This window comes from Helicoverpa armigera, chromosome 12 (genome assembly GCF_030705265.1).
Source record: "Helicoverpa armigera isolate CAAS_96S chromosome 12, ASM3070526v1, whole genome shotgun sequence".
NCBI classification, from domain to species: Eukaryota; Metazoa; Arthropoda; class Insecta; order Lepidoptera; family Noctuidae; genus Helicoverpa; species Helicoverpa armigera.
In genome coordinates, this window is record NC_087131.1 from 10,786,439 (window position 1) to 10,803,334 (window position 16,896).

The 16,896-nt window shown below is 35.6% G+C and overlaps 1 protein-coding gene across 1 annotated transcript in view; it reads right to left on the bottom strand.

The window, feature by feature from the left end:
• Positions 1-8,610: 8,610 nt before the first annotated feature.
• Positions 8,611-16,896, bottom strand: part of LOC110374335 (acid sphingomyelinase-like phosphodiesterase 3a) — a 42,657-nt gene continuing 34,371 nt past the window's right edge. The window contains exons 3-10 of the mRNA XM_021332006.3: positions 14,737-14,802; positions 13,313-13,466; positions 12,699-12,904; positions 12,184-12,350; positions 11,570-11,768; positions 9,790-9,899; positions 9,486-9,658; positions 8,611-9,283 (exon numbers count right to left, since the gene is read on the bottom strand). Of these exons, the coding sequence (XP_021187681.1) occupies positions 9,073-9,283; positions 9,486-9,658; positions 9,790-9,899; positions 11,570-11,768; positions 12,184-12,350; positions 12,699-12,904; positions 13,313-13,466; positions 14,737-14,802 (1,286 nt within the window). The 3' untranslated portion in view covers positions 8,611-9,072. The remainder of the gene's footprint in view (positions 9,284-9,485; positions 9,659-9,789; positions 9,900-11,569; positions 11,769-12,183; positions 12,351-12,698; positions 12,905-13,312; positions 13,467-14,736; positions 14,803-16,896) is intronic.

The following is a 16,896-nucleotide window of genomic DNA, read 5'->3' on the forward strand; positions in this document are numbered from 1 at the left end:
AGCTAGACATAGGTTGAAGTTTGTAAAGCAAGACCAGACTGAAAACTTGCCAAGTCTTACCAAAACTGTCATCAATACCCATCTCAAGAATAACAGAACAGAATACTTACGTAACATGTTCCACATAGAGCAGCTAGCTTGCATAATTGATGCCTGATCAAATATCTATGTGCTAACGCCAAGCAAAGCATGCAAGTGTAATGATACCCCTTGTAGCCTCCGCATACTGCAAACTTTTAGTCGGCCGATAGTTTGATCGGGTTCATGAATTAGTAGATAAATAGGAATGAATGGTACCTATTCGTTGTAATGTGCTCAGACATTCACGATTACCTACAAAATATACTGTGCCAATCATCATCATTGGACAGTCCACGGAACATCTGTGTTGCTGAATAGGCCAATGGCTAACTAAATGATTGTCACTCCTTCACTTGTGGATGACTACGACAAATGCGGCAAAAAAATGTCGAGCAGCTCACTGCCGAAGGATGAACAAACTGACTGAATATGCATCAATCAGTCAACCATCTGATCCAACTATCGGTCAACAATTTAGTCTGCAGACTGCAAAAGCTCTTATGTAGGTAGATCGGATCGTATGATAGCTTATACTGATACGTGGGTAGGTAGGTACTTCATGTGGCGTGGGTAATTTGATCGTAATTCATATTGCAGTTATTTTTGCCATAACCGATATTTTTTTGGGATTTTATCGATTTAGAAAAATGTACAAGGAGTAGCAAAACAACTCTTGAAGAAATTATTTAATATACAAAAAAGAAGTAAATAACTCATATCGTAGTGATTTCAGTTTATCATGAACAGACGTACCGGCGTTTGGTGGACTTCATTGTGTAAAACACCCATCTTCAAACATAATTTTGTTTTCCTCAATAAATAGATTTTCCATCACTGAAAGATTTTTTCAAATTGAGTCCAGTCGTTTCAGAGATTGGTGTGTTCAAACAGAAGAATATACTCCTTTGTTTTATAATACGTATAGTATATAATTATGTATGTTAGATTGGATTGTCTGATTCCGATCTGTGCACATCCAGATGACTGCTAAAAGGGTACATCGGATAGTTTTCTGACAGTTTCAGGGCTCACGTGATAAGGGCCGGAACTAAATCTCGGTTTGTAACAGATTTTATTTTTGACACTGCATAGTGGCCTTAACGTTAGAGATAAAAAACTCTGTTTCAAAAACTTAAATAAAAAGTAGAACTTAAAAAAAATATTAAAAATTTAATAATTGTATATTGTTTAATATAAACAATTACAATAATTATTATAATCAGTTCAGAATATTAACAAAATTAAATTTCAATTCAATTCAAACGAAACCAACTCCATTTCTATGCCTTATAATTTTAATTCCGCTTGACATACTGTATAAACTGCGCTATATTCACGATTTATGGCGTTATAAGCGTTATGAAGGTCCAAAAAGTTAAATTAGCGCAATCCGGTGCTGCGGTGCACCCGATTATTTTTCATTCCTCAGAACACCGTTGACCCCAATTACGGCCGTTTGGCTTTGAGAGTCATCGTATTCAGAACTTGCTACATTTTTTTGAACGCAAGTGTACGTAGTTTTTTTTTTTTTTTTAATCTTTATTTTTTAATTGGGGGTTTTTATCCACAAGGATACGCCAACCCCATTGTACCTTAGACAATATAAATGCACTTAAAAATACTTAACTAATACAAAACAAAAAAAAAACCATTACAGATCTGAGATTATTGCCAGCCTACACAGCTGTTTTGCTAGATCAGATTTAGGGTATGCCAATATCGTCTGAATTATGCCAATGTCTAACCTATTTAAGCCGTAATCTCTTTCCAGTTTCTCTCTCTCAATCTTATTTTTAAAACATTCCATTAACAAATGTTGAACATCCTCAAGTTTATTACATGTAATACAATTTGGTGATTCAACTTTTTTCATCAGATACGCAAACTTTGCTGTTGGGTAGTGTCCCGATCTGAGTCTCATAGCTGTTTTAACATAATATCTACCCAGTCTGCCAGTGTTTAAGTGAATCCGACTGGAATAGGTGTCTGGCTTTCATGTTTTTAAGTATACGTAGCTGTTTTCTGCGTTTTTAAATCGCATCCTTTTTCAAGACTTTTTTTAGCTTTACTTTACTATCTCGTCTAGAATTAGTTAATCTAGTATTTTGTCATTACCAGACCCTCCTTACTTCATAATTTTTAAACGAAAACACAATTATAGCAACTTAAATATCCTCCTCAAAACTCCGTGAATTATTAATAAGCAAGGGCCAAAGACAACAGCGTTAATTAAAATAACAAGTCCCAAACTAAACATTCATTAAGTTACGTCACAACTAATAATCAGAAAACAAAAAATGGTCGACAGGGGAAATTCGCCTATTCAGTTGTAAGTTATCTCAATATCCAAGTTATTATTACAATACGAATTCCCGGGTGAAGTCGGGTGACATGGGTAGTGAAGGCCGGTATCGGTCGCTATGGGAATACTTCAGTGCCACAATCCATGGTTTATATAATATTAAGGGAAACTGACGTAGCTGAGGACGGATCGTTTTACTTTACCGAATGTAATTTGAATATTTTGAAAGTTTGTTTTTATTGCTTTTGGCAGGTTAGGCTGGTAGATTATTTACAGGTAAAATGTCGTCGGCTTTTTGTCAAGTAATTCCTGCTACTTGGATTTCAAGTATTTGCTCCTGATAAAGTCTTCTTTATACACTTTCGTGAGGGCTTAGACGGTTCCTTAATCTGCAAGACCAACACACCCTGACAAGAAAACCATGTAGTTTCTGCTTTAATCCTTGGGTTCGGATACTGGGTTGAAATGTATCCTATTAAATAAAAGCTGTGTGCTTCATTTGTTTACAATGTGTATCAAAATAATAATTGTCTCAAACTTCATTTATTATAGACGTTATCCGATTATTGTGGTTAGACGTATATTTCCACAAAACAAACTCTGAATGAAAAAATAAAAAAACTGAACCATTTACTTCCTTTTACCTAGGTAATTGACAAAATAAATCCTTTTGCTTAACAAGTTCTAGAAATATAGTACAAAATTCACAACTTAGTTTTCTTGCCAACATTTTCCTGCATAACGTAGCCAATAACAAATGTTGTGCAAAACAAGGTAAAGCAATAAATACCTATACTGTTACCCGTATAGTTTTCACAAAAAAACTCCTCATTCCTACGAATAAAATGTTTGTTACAAAAAAAGGTAAAATACCGCAGCCAGGAAATGCGAGCGTGACCGGTACACCGCCCGATATTTTTTCTATATACTCGTATATTTTTTGTAAATTTTTACTTCCCTTTTGACTACAGTTTGTGTAAAATACGCGGTATCCGTATTTGCATATTACATTTTGCGATAATCGAGTAAATCATTCGATTTCGATGAAACTTTTACGGTGAGATGCGATGTTTTATTTTATGCGGTGTTTTTTTTTCAATATAATATTAATTCATTTCAATATCTTGTTTATTTTAATACTACTTTGATATATGGTTTATTGCATTTTTTTTAATAGGGTTTAAAAATATAATGTAAGTATTAACTTCTTGGAACGAAGAACAGATAAGAGATGTCCACTGTTGGACATAGCCAGGTTTCCATGATAGATATTGTTAGTCTATTGTCACTACTATCAATTCTTTGTGTTATATGTCGTGTTCACTTGTTTCATGGCAAACTAAGTATTTTAATTACAAGGCCTTTTGGTTAACCTTTGTCAGATTACTATCTCACCCACTAGAATTTTTCAAAGCGAGACAATACAACACTCCCCATCTCTCCCCACTGACCCGCAGCGTTTCAGCAAAAACGTAGCTTGGTGTATCCATTGCCAAAAAATATATGCGCCCAAAAAGAAGGCACACCTCTTCGCATCTCGCACGACACAGCAAAACTTACAAAACTGCCATCTAAATGTAAAAAATACCGGCACGTGTTCAGTTATCCATTCTACTGCGCTAAAAAAGTTAGTGCGAGCGTGCACCACAATTCGGCCATGTTAAATTGGCTGGTAAAAGCGGATTGCTTTTGGTTTATTAGTGGGCTAATTTGATTTTATGTCCGACCACTGCGGTCTTGCCCCGTGACTGGAAAAGTAAACAAATGAAGCACGCTTTTGGGCCTGCCAAGGTAATTTCGACTTTAAGCTGTAGCCTCGAATACTTCGGGTGAGAAGGATTTCTGTGTTGCCTGAATTTTTTAACTTCGATCGGCGTACATGTATTGTTTTTTAAAGATGCTAATGTGGGAATTTGAAAGGCACGCATACATAGTTGGCGTCGCTCGTATTGAAGATTAGCATTTATGTTTTGGTATCGTAAGAAATCACATGAGAATTATGAATTGGTTAAATGTGTTTTAGAACTAGGCTAATTGTTACTTTTATACACTCTACAAAAAATCCAAGCTGATTTTGTTGAACGTACATTACATAATTGACGGCAACATGCAACAACGTTTTGAAACTGACACAACCAAGACGTTTCAACCTAAAAATTCAAGACACATTCTAGGTCGAACTTAACGACTAAAATAAAACATAAAAAGATAGCTCAAATAGCTTCGCTGAGCTCCGATGAAAATGCCTCGGAACATGAAATATCGTCAAAGACCTTTAGAGGTCATTGCTACACAATGGAAGATCTAGCGGGAGCTGCATTCTACTGCAAGTTATTTTAGACATCCTCAAAGTTATGATAGTGTAAATCTGAGCTTTATGCAGTCTTCGAAAATAATTTTGAGCAGCATAAATGCCGTGTGGATGTTTTAGACTCAATTTTATGGTTGAAGAATGTGGAGTGTTCAGTTTGCTGTGGATTAAAATATGAGCGTTAATATCGTAACATTATCCTCTTACTTTTTCTTTTATGTCATCTTTTTTGCAACGCTGTTTACGGTTCATTGTTGTAAAGTTGTTTAGGTTTTTGGAAATGTTCAGTATCCCTTTACTGATACCTATCATGAACATTATGCGAGTTAGACATTTTCAAGCATGCAAATCAACGTCAATTTTGAAATACGCTGCTCGACTTTCATTAATAAACCAAATACAATATTCTGTGTATACAGTACAGTAGACAATATGTTTAGTCCAGATGCCGATGCCGCAAAAAAATCTGCCAAATAGGAAACTGAAAAAAAGACAATAAGGAAATAAACTTGACAGCCGTTCTTAATCAGCAATCTTACTATAATCTGCGACATAAAAATATATAAAATTTCACGAGTCAGTCCGAAAAATAATCAGAAAATTTAACGAACGCTTAATCCCCACATCTTTAGCGTTTATTATCTTTTCCTTTTCCCGCCTACCGTTTACATTTGTACGACAATAATGTAAAAAAAATAATTCCCAAGTGGAATTCTTAAGGGGACGTTTTAAGGAGAAAGCTTCGGAAAATATCGTTGGAGAATTTCTGAATTACATTTTGTATACTTTTAAGTTGGTTGCTTTTGTTAAGTTTTGGCAAGATTTGGTTAAAAATACTGGATGGGAAAATGTCGTTTTGTTAGGAATCATGAATTGTTTTTTATTAATAGAATTTGTTTTAAAAGGTGAGCCCTAAGCGTGGGCTGAGTGGTATAAGTTAGCCGTAGACTCAAATACCTGCTATTTTCAGCCAAATAGTAATAGATACTTGAGGTAAAAGTAAACTAGTGCTTATTTGATTAATATTATCTACGAAATTGGTGTCCACAAAATGCCAAGTAGGTGCTCGAATAAAGATAACGATTACATTGAATGAAAATTAATGTAATACCCACCTACTGCAGCAAGTTTAGGCTACTTTTAACCTAAAATTTTATGATTTCAATGTAAGGTAATTAATACCTTCCCACCTAGTGAAGACTGCAGGATGTTTATGCCAAAGTCAAACCATTAGTTTTAATCATTCTTTTTCCTAATATGAGGAGTTTTCCTATAGCTTTTTGTGTGAACCATTACATAAGTAAACAGCGTTATTCTGATTGTGATAAATACATCGCTTTACGACCTTTTCGTTAACAAGGTCAGAAAATCGCTAGACCTTAACAAAGGCCCCTTTTCTTAGATCATTAGGCACCTAATTTAATTGCACGTACAATTCAAGGTCCAACCGCGTCTTGGGGCCTGGATCTCATTAATTTAGTAAGGAATTGAATTATCAAAGCTAAGGACACTTTTTTGGGAAATTCACACTAATAAAAGCGAAAGTTTGGATGTATGTGTACCTACCTGTACCTATAATATGTTTGTTATTTCATTACGCGCAAACGACAGAACAAATGATGAAACTTTGCAGTAATAGCTAAAGCTTATACTCCACAACGAAGCAAATTTCTCAGCAACCGGTTAAAACCCATGAAGTCATGAGCAAAATCACCCGCTTCATATGTGTCGTGTGTATATCCGCAACAGCAAACAATTGACAACTGTCGATAAAAAAAATGACGTGAAAAACTAAATGTTTGCCCCTTGGAAAAGTCGTAGATGTGGAAGAATCCATCAGAAAATGTACCCGTGTGAAAGCTCTATCAGACACAAGGTGAATTAGATCATTTGAAAACAGAGCTAGGTGTATAACTACGGCGTATAATTTTAATCAATGGTTATTAACATTAAACCACGTATTTGTTTTCATTATTTGCTTAATAAAGCTACTTTTCTAAGACATAAAGAACAGTAATAAAATTCTTAATGAATTCCTGAACTTATTTATGTGCCTTAATTAAACTGAGAACAAGCTCAAGCGGTATCATATAATTATATTAAATTATTGTGAAGCTATTGTATTTTATCTTTGAACAATAATGTTTAATAAAGCAAGTAAATAAATTTTATTAAATTCTGCTTCGTAATCCTCTGGTAGATGTAAAAGTTAATACCGTCTGTTTTTTTGTAAAGGACGCAGGATTTTTATGAACTGAGAATACAAACATAAAAAAAAAAGATTTTTTAAAATTGCAATCATGGTTAATTTTTTATACAGGGTTCAAATCAATGAGAACTATCCCTTGGAAACACGGAAAAAAAATTGATTCTGAAAGTTTTTATGCACCATTTATGTTCATATTTTAAGAAAGCATTGACTGTCTACAGCAGCTTGTCCATTAAAAAGAAAGTATCTTCATATTCCCTTCACATACCCATAGTTATACCATACACGTCAAATGTCAGTCACCACGACAATGGGGCAACGTACTAACGCCTCCCTTTCACACTCTCCACACATAACCGCTTACTACCATTTTACCATTTTTTTCTACCGAACTTCACCCTTTTGTACAACGGGACGTATTCATACGGCATAAACTACGTATTTCCAACCAGAATACACTGAGCTCTATTACAGTAGAATGTTCGTGAAATGAGGGGTCAAGTAATAGTGGATGTTAGAGCTTTCAAGGAAAGGTAGAGATGACCCATTTTTCTGGGTCGTTTTAAGGCCACCCCTAAAGATTAGTAATACTAGGACGGCCTTTATATATTCATGATACTATATGTGAATGTTAAGATCGGTTATTGGTGGGATATTTGGCTCAATAATGTAGATATTTATAGGATTGCGAATAATTTTGAAGGCTCGTTTGTAACAATGGGTTCTCTTGTTTTACCTTCATTTCTATTTATTGGATGACTTTTCGGTTTTATTTTTTTGTTATAACGTAACAATTGGTTGTATTTTTCTGAAAGATTAGGCAGTTTTGCCCATATATTTGAGTTTAGGTAAGTTTAGGCTAAATGGCATCTGGTTCTCACACTTAAACATCTTTATAGTTTCAGATAGCCAGAAGAAAGTCTAGCCGTTTTGACTAGGTAAAGTGAGTGTTTGTGTACTTATGTATATATCTGTTACTCCTTCAAGCCCAAACGTTTGACCGGATTCTAATGAAACTTAGCAATAACATTGCTTTTATCTCAATATCATATATTATGCTACTTTTTATCCCGGTGGTTCTAAAACTAATTCTCACAATTTAGCTAAAACATAACCCAGCCTGATATTACTGGATTTCAAGTGAAATGAAATAGCTAATGATGCTGAGATTCTCAGTAACTGGTATTTAATCGTTTCTGAGTGCAGTTTGAGAGAAAATCGCGGGAACTTATGTTAAGAGCCCTTTGAGAGTCTTGTTAAGAAATTGAAAGAGTGAGTTCGCGGAATGCTTTATAGAAAACGTGCTTACGTTATTTTTTGTTTTATAGAAGAACTGTAGCGTGTTTAATTATTTATTTACTGTGCCTCTTTTGTTTGGTTATTTTAGCAAATTAACGTTTAACTCGCACTTATGAAATTTCGTGTGCCTAGGTATTTAAAAGTATCTGATATGCCTATTGATACTATTGTTCCCGAGCCCAAAAAAATACAAGAACTATTGGAAGAACATGGAAAGCAAACCATTGATAGTGGTTACTGGTAACAGAGATTAATTCCATTTAAATTGTTCAGTAGTTTTTTGGTGAAGGAATGTGCAACAGACAGACAATCCTAGTTACTTCTGCACTTATAGGTAATATTTTTTTGCAAGAGCAAGGTGATAAATAAAATCCAAAGATTTCTTCAAATGTTTTAATTTCATTTACTTACACTGATTCAGTTCACTTATCATTATATACAAAAATGTCAATTATCACAATCAAATTAGCGACGAAGATCACAATAAACAATTTCTAATTACACTCAATAATTACGATTTATAATCCGTTTTACTTTTAAAATTAAAGCGTTCATTAATGTATTTTACAATGATCAGAAAACAATGCTTTCAGGTGAAACAAATAATGATAACCTCCACCTAAGTTTTCCAATTAATCTTGTCACTTTCAAAGTAAAATGATTAAGGAAAATGTTATGATTAATGAGAAGTTTGTCATTAATTTTTACTCGAACTAATGTTTGTGAGATAAATTAATAAGAGACAATGATTAAATATTATTTACAATTTATATCTGTTACTGTAGGTTTAAGGAATTTAAAATTAAACATTGACACTACTGCAGACAAAAGGCCATTTGGGAAACACAGAAGCTTGTACGCATCACAATATTACGATTTTAGTAAAATCAAGATGGCGTATAGTAAGATGGCGGCGGAGTTGTGCGCGGCCCGCGACGCTAGCGCCGACGCCGGGTTGCGGACGCAGGCGCGAAACTCGTGGTAGTCGGCGCGGGTTATCGCACAGAAGTGGACGTGTACGCACGCTGAGTCGCACTCTGCTACATCTGCTGCGTGACGGACGCGGAGTGCTGTTAGGTACCTGGACAAGAGAAAAGAAGAATTGTATATCCTGTTCTTTTTTAGAATTGAAATTATTTTATTTAGTCACAAAAAATCCTTTGCACATAGAGGTACACATAGTAAGTCGGATATAGGGTGCCAGACTCTAGGTAGTAGTTTGTAGGTTTACATACAAACCTTATTAAAATTAGAAATTAACAGTGAGAAAATGTAGTACGTACTTAGCAAACACGCTCCTATCGTGATGATTGCGTATCCTCTCCGCCAAAGCGTCGAGTGAAGCCGGGCTCACTTCTCTCAGTCCATAGTATTGAGTTAGGTTGTACTCTATCGCCCAGTGGGCCTCCCCTCTAATGTTATTTACATCTAAGTAATACTGTGTGTAATCCAAAACCTGAAACAAAATTACTAAATTAATATTTTGTATGTGTAATATTTTGTAATTATGTGTCTTTATAGGCATTATTAAAAGAATTTAGTATGTATGTATATGTAGTAAAAATGATATATTAAATTGAAACTTACCTTTCCGGTATTAGAGTCGAATTTATAAAGTCTTAGTCCTGGATTTGAAGTGCTTCCAGCGCCTCTGGGAGTGACTGATGGGGCTAACAACGCCCAAGATACTGGTCGCCCTGAGGACAGTAATTTTATACTCAGCTAAGAATATCATCAATCGTCAAGGTTTAGTTGGAGTTTGAAAAATCTATCAGTAAATAAACTATAATCCTACTATGCAGTTAATAAATATTTAATTAAAACTACGGATGACAATAATGACCTACAGAATCAACTAGAATGTACTGCAAATTAAAATATGGATCTCCTCAGTATAATAACAGGCAACTTATGCACGTGTACTCCTTACAATGTTCATGAGACGTAACTAATCTTACAATGCACAGTTCACTAAACAACAAAGAACCTTCAAAAATGGAGTCGATGCCCTAAATTCTTCAACCAGCAAGAAAAGGTTATGAAACGCTTCTAGCAGATACGAAACAGATAAATAACATCATAATATTTTTTACAACACAAAGGAATGCCCAGATTTTATTATTCACATCTATTGTAATACAAACCGTCGCGTCGGACTGGTTACTCAAGGAAATGATATTTTACCTACTTTTTATTTGTCAAAGGGTTATTGTATACCAGTATTATTACTTCATGAAAGCTACAAATAAATAATGGACACTTTTGTTTTATAGTACAAGAAAGACGTCCAATTTATTGTTTTTTTCTCTATGTAAAATAATATATTATATTTAGCACAATGGAAAAAGGCAAAAATAACCCTGATTCCGTCGCCAGTGACCGAGAAGAGATCATTTGTCACGGTTTGTGCATGTGGTGCGTAGGAGTGAAGGAAATGCTACGAAAAAGGTCAAAAGGAAATACAAAATAAAGCCGAGAAAAGTACGCAACAATACTGGGATAGAAGGCTGAGATAGGGGTGAATATTACAATGACAAAAGACTTCTACTAAATGGTTCGAGGATTAGAATCATGGAAGCTGCCGCCAGCGGTTTTGCTCGCGCCCGTTGGAGCTACTCCGCATACCCGTATAAAAAGACTATGGCCTAATTTAGAATATAGCCTATTTATAAGTCGAACAAGATTTTCAAATCTGGGATGTGATTCCTTTGAACAAACTCATAACTTTTATAACATTTAAGTATATCGGGTAAAATTAAAACAAACTTACAAGATATTAAGAATAACGATGACCACGAACAACAATAATATCCTCATACACAAAACCGACTAAAGAAGACGACTCTCTAGAGGACAATACGCGCCACAAATATCACACTAAGCCTACGAACTTGTAATAATAGTTTGTTTTTATTAACACACGGGGTAAATACTGCTATCAATCCTCATACACCCTTAGTCGCGTTTTACGATACTTAAGGGAAGCGAGGGCAGCCATTTCTGTACCGTTAACCACATCACGTACCTTATGCCAGGAAGATGGGCCACGGTCTTAAAATAATAAATAATACTTGGGTTATAGTCCCATTGCTGGGTGAGGCTCTAGTTGGATTGTGAGGTGGCTGTTTCAACGTTAGAATTCTAATGGAAAGGTAAGGTGTTTCTATGTATTTGAGATCAATTTGTGAACTGCAAAATCAGCAAGTTTTTTAAAAATAATTTAGCATAACCTTGGTACTCGTGAACATGGTAAGAAACACTCAATTTAATAACTCTGTTTAAACTACAACCTCTGTATTAAGTAAAGCAGTTCTTCTCGTGACATTGACCTTATAAATAATTATGTATATTGATTAAATAATCTCACCCTCACTATAAATAAGTCTGAAAGTATCAGCGTGTCGATGACCATAGAACTGCCCAGCGATCACATCGCTGAACGCTCTGATGACATGCACCAGCCTCGCGTTGGCAGTAGGAGTCAGTTCTCCACCACCAGCTGCCGAAGAACTGCCGGCATTATGCCGTTCTTCCACTCCTGGTCCAGCATGAGCTACTAGGTAGACCTTGACAAGAGATTTTGAGTCTTATTACCTGCGTGCTACGGTTTATTTTTAAGGGATCATGATCTGACTTTGAAGATCATAAGTCAATTATTAAAAATGTTTTACTACATCAAAGGTTTCGTTTTCTTTATAATTAGACGGTTAGACGTTATACTGGATACTTAATTAAAAGTCAACATGAAATCTAATACAGTGATCCGACATTTTACAAAAATATAATTACGGTCTTTGGGTTACATAGAAATATTTTTAGAATTAGCTTATATAGGTTTCATAAGTCTCAAATAGCAATATCTTGCAGAAATTAAAAACAGCCATTATCTGGCAGATAGCATTAACTTTCAGAACACTAACGGACACTATCAGTAACCAGTGAAACCAGGCCTAAAATACTTAGTTTTATATCTAGCCTCACCATTTCATTTCTTCTTCTAGCTTTACTGAGGACCTGTTCCAACCACTCCCATTGCTGTCTGCTCCTGTGAGGGCCATCAGTCCTGGCGGCTCCACCAGACCATAACACGCTGTTCAGTACCACGATCCTCAACCTACTGTGGGACTGCTCTATTGTGTAATATCCACCTGGAAGTAGACTTCAGATTAGCTTCTGATTTGAAAAAAAAGACGGAGTAACGAAGGATCAGTGGAGACGCCATAATGCAGATAGGTCCTTCTTCTAGGTCAAACAACTACGGTGGGTATGACCAACACGATCAGTTACAAGTGAACTAACGAGGGGTTTGGGTTGCGACATCTATCAACGATTTTTGGAATTAAGAAGAATAGTCGGGTCCAAAGAACGCGCATGAGGGCATAGACAGTAACGTTCCTCGTTTCCCGCGTACCTGCATTAGTTTCTTAAGAGAATTAGCATTATGGCAACTCCGCAAGTCATTTTGTTTTCCATAGTTTTATTTCATTCCAACTTACTAGTTTCAAAAGTCTGAAGTGCCTCAGTGGGCAACCACTGCATCCACATGTCGACCAGTCTCTTAGAAGGTACAGGATCGTTGTGTCCCAGTGCTGGGAACACGAACTGACTGCTGAATGTCCTGCTCAGAATGTCTGTGACGTTCCTCACGGCTTCCAGCTTTATATCCTCGCTGAGGTGCTCCATTGAAGACGAGAGGATGTCCCTGGTGACAAAATTAATATATAGCTCTATTGATTTCTTAACATTTCGCTCATTGGCTCTTTGCTACCTCATAAATGACTAAATACTACTACTATTAAAGAATAATTTCCAAAGATTTTGACAGTCGGAACCAAACATGAAAATATTTATGTTAATTTTTGGAAACACGCCGCATTATATTTAAGTATTGAGAATTATTTATTAATTTCAAGGTTAACCAAGATGAATTTGAAAAATCGAGTTATGTTCTCTAGCACCAGCTGGAATAGAATATTCCATTCTTCCCGATGTTTTGCCATGGGACTAACTTTTCATTATAAGCCTGCAGAGGCCTTTAGGAAAATATGAATTGTGTTTTTTAATTCGTAAATGTAAATTAAGCTTTTCTAACCAAACTGATAACACATACCCAGTCCAAAGCACAAACTCCAAGGTATCAGGATGCCTCTCCGCCATGAGTGCGGCGGCACTCTGTATCAGAGGCCAGGAGCTGTCGCACGTGTGGTCCCGATGTCTGCCGTTGCGGTGACTGTGCTCGCTGTTGCCTCTGTTGTGTCGACAGCCTGGGGGAGAAGAATTTTATGAAGACTGTGGGATAAACAAAAGAAGGGTGATAAAGGAAGGCCAGCTTTTAGGCAGCTGATTGAGAAAATTGGTTGAAGAAGGGGATATATGGTGTTTAATTAGAAAGCTTTTAGGTAGTTATAGGTACAAAGAATGTCTTTGATTTTGTTTTTGCATAGAGAGGTTCTAGGGTGACTTCATTTTGGTAAGAGATGTGACGCTCTGGAAGGTACTGGAAATAGACTGCAAATTGTAGTGTCTGGTAGTTGCAATACCCTCGCAGTGAAAGATTTAAAAAATATTTCACGTGGTAGGTATTAATGTGGATTTTCAATACTTTTGTTCTGCTCCAGATAATGAAACGAGCAATGCTTTGTTCTTTGATGTTAATTAGCAGGATTACTGAAAATCGATTTAAAGCCTTTCATGTAGCTTATACAAAATTTTACGTCAATAATAAATTGATGTTTTCGCATTTGACATCGTCAGAGCTTATTTCGCAATACGGTGACGAATAAAATAATATTCACGTCATTCACATTCATGATTAATTAATTATTCTTCCTGATTAATCTCATTCATCAAATATGACACCAATAAATATTTCAGAAAAATTACATTCGGAAAATAAGGCTCACTACAGTGACATTCATCAACGAGACACGAAATAATTTTGTGTTATTTTGTTTTATTTACGTAAAACTCAGAATATGAATAAAATTATATTTTGTTACGTATTTAATAATAATATTTTTGACAATGGTGACGGTTCTTCTAAATTAAAAAAGCTGCGCAAGACTTATTATAGTGCACGCATTTGCGTAAGCAGGGGTGCAATAGGACGGCAATCCGACACGATTGGAGAGAGATCAGACACACGAGCGACATTTAGGTGTTTTCCAAGCACGGGTGTTTGATTACCAACTTCTAGAGTCTGGGTAGCTTTGTGAAAGTATCCTTCAGATTTCTGCCCGAGATTTTTTTAAAAAGAGTAACCATGGAATTTCTTGTCCGTTCTTCTCCATAGGAAGCTACTTTTGGAATGGGCAGCTAGAATCAAACTTAATTCTATTTTTGACATTCATAAGTGCTTGTCTTTGAATCGAACCCAAGAACCACATTAACGACATGCGATGACTAGACTACTAGGCTTACTTTGTTCGTATATTGTGATAGTGATCACACTTCATGAATATTTACTTTCTTACGTCAACAAAACAAAAATAATAAAGTCATCAACATAAAACATAGCGATGTTTCATAAAGTACCTCTATGGAGCTCCGGGGAGTTGTGAAACGGGTCATAATGAAGATCTGTGATGTGCCAGAAATATCCTGCAACAAAATTATGGGTTAGTTTTTCTACGAACAGCTAGCTACGAAACTTCTTGCTTACGTTATAAAAGTTTAGTTAATTATGGGTATAAGTTGTTCTTTTTTGTTTTTACCCACGACGGAACGGAGCAGGTATATGCGTTTAGGGTGAGAGATGTGCGTTTGTGTGTGCGTTTGTGTGTGCGTTTGTGCAAAGTAATGTTCCCACATATCTTCTAAACTAATGATCTGATTTTGATGCGGTTTTCAATAAAGGGTTTGTGTTTGATCAGTTCATGTTCTTAGACAGGTGTCATGGCTGTAACTCACTAGGGGGCGCCACAATATTAGTCCAAACAGCAAAGTAATGTTCCCACGTACCTTCTAAACTAATGATCCGATTTTGATGCGGTTTTCAATAACGTTTTTGTGTTCAATGAGTTCATGTTCTTAGATAGGTGTCATGGCTGTAACTCACTAGGGGGCGCCACAATATTAGTGCAAAAGAGCAAAGTAATGTTCCCACCTACCTTCTAAACTAATGATCCGATTTTGATGCGGTTTTCAATAACAGTTTTGTGTTCCATGAGTTCATGTTCTTAGATAGGTGTCATGGCTATTACTCACTAGAGGGCGCCACAATATTAGTGCCAAACAATGTTGCAATATAATCAAAACGTCCGATTACAATTCTGTTTTCATCAGCAATGTGTACGTGCTTAATGCATGTTCCCAAATAATAAAAATTACGCCTGTAACTTACTAGAGGGCGCTACAATATCGGTGCAAAATAATATTGCAATAACGTTATTATATAGACTATAATTCGTATATGCTCTCTAAAAAGTCTGAAATAAAATTAAGCAAAATTAAAAATTTTGAAAAAACCCCCGACGGTAAAAATCTTATTGAAAAATAATAAAATAACTCAAAACCCCCGACTTAACCCAATTATATAGGAATAACCGTCGGGGGCTGCCTTTTCTATATGAAATTTCAACAATTAATTGAGTGTATTTTTTGTCATCGTTAAACATCTACAATTCTTTAATAATTGTATTCACGACACTAGAAATCATTTAGCTGGGTTAATGGCAGCCCCCGACGGATATTCCTATATAATTGGGTTAAGTCGGGGGTTTTGAGTTATTTTATTATTTTTCAATAAGATTTTTACCGTCGGGGGTTTTTTCAAAATTTTTATTATAAAACTATGTCTATGATTATAAAAGAAAGTCGATACTACTAGAGTGACACTACTTGTAACTCAAGAATGGTTGAACCGTTTAAGCTGAAAATTTTAGAGGAGGTAGCTTAGACCCGGGATAAGGACATAGGAGTTTTTGTCATCATCCGGCTACGAGAAGCAGTTGACTAGGAAGCTAGTATAAACATACACATAAATAATATTTTTTCTTTTTCTCATTTTATGGATTAGTCTGCCATTTTAAATAACGTCTTTTCCGTGCAAGATAGAAATTATTTATTTCAGTAAACGGTCCTTACAAATCAAATAAGGGGTTAGTCTAAATGGCCAATCAATCAAAACAGTACGGGAAATGTCAAAACAAAAGATAGGTTATACACACATACACAAAGACAAGATTTTTTTGGATAAAGTTTATTCCAAAAATATCTCTTGTCACGACAGAATAGAAAATTGACAAGACAAGCAGATTGGATGAAGACAAATGATTGATTGATTGATTGATATAAGAGGCAGTTTCGATATGACAAAATTATATTAAATCTGAAAGCTGAAACTAACGGAAAGGTTTATAGATTGAGTGGCCTGAAAATGTTATAACTGGAACGAGGATGGCCTTTGTAAAGATAATTGAATTATTGTTAGTATAATAAATCTGTTTCTATTTCACCGAGTAGGCCTTCTCGCGTTTTTCCTTTATTTTTATCATCAGTATAAGGTTTTTGATTGGGTAACTGGGTTGAGGAGGTCAGATAGGCAGTCGCTTCTTGTAAAGCACTGGTACTTAGCTGAATCCGGTTAGACTGGGAGCCGACCCCAACATAGTTGGGAAAAAAGGCTCGGAGGATGATGGTGATGATGATAAGGTTTTTGATTGAAAACTCAAATAAAATAGTAATTCTAAAGAT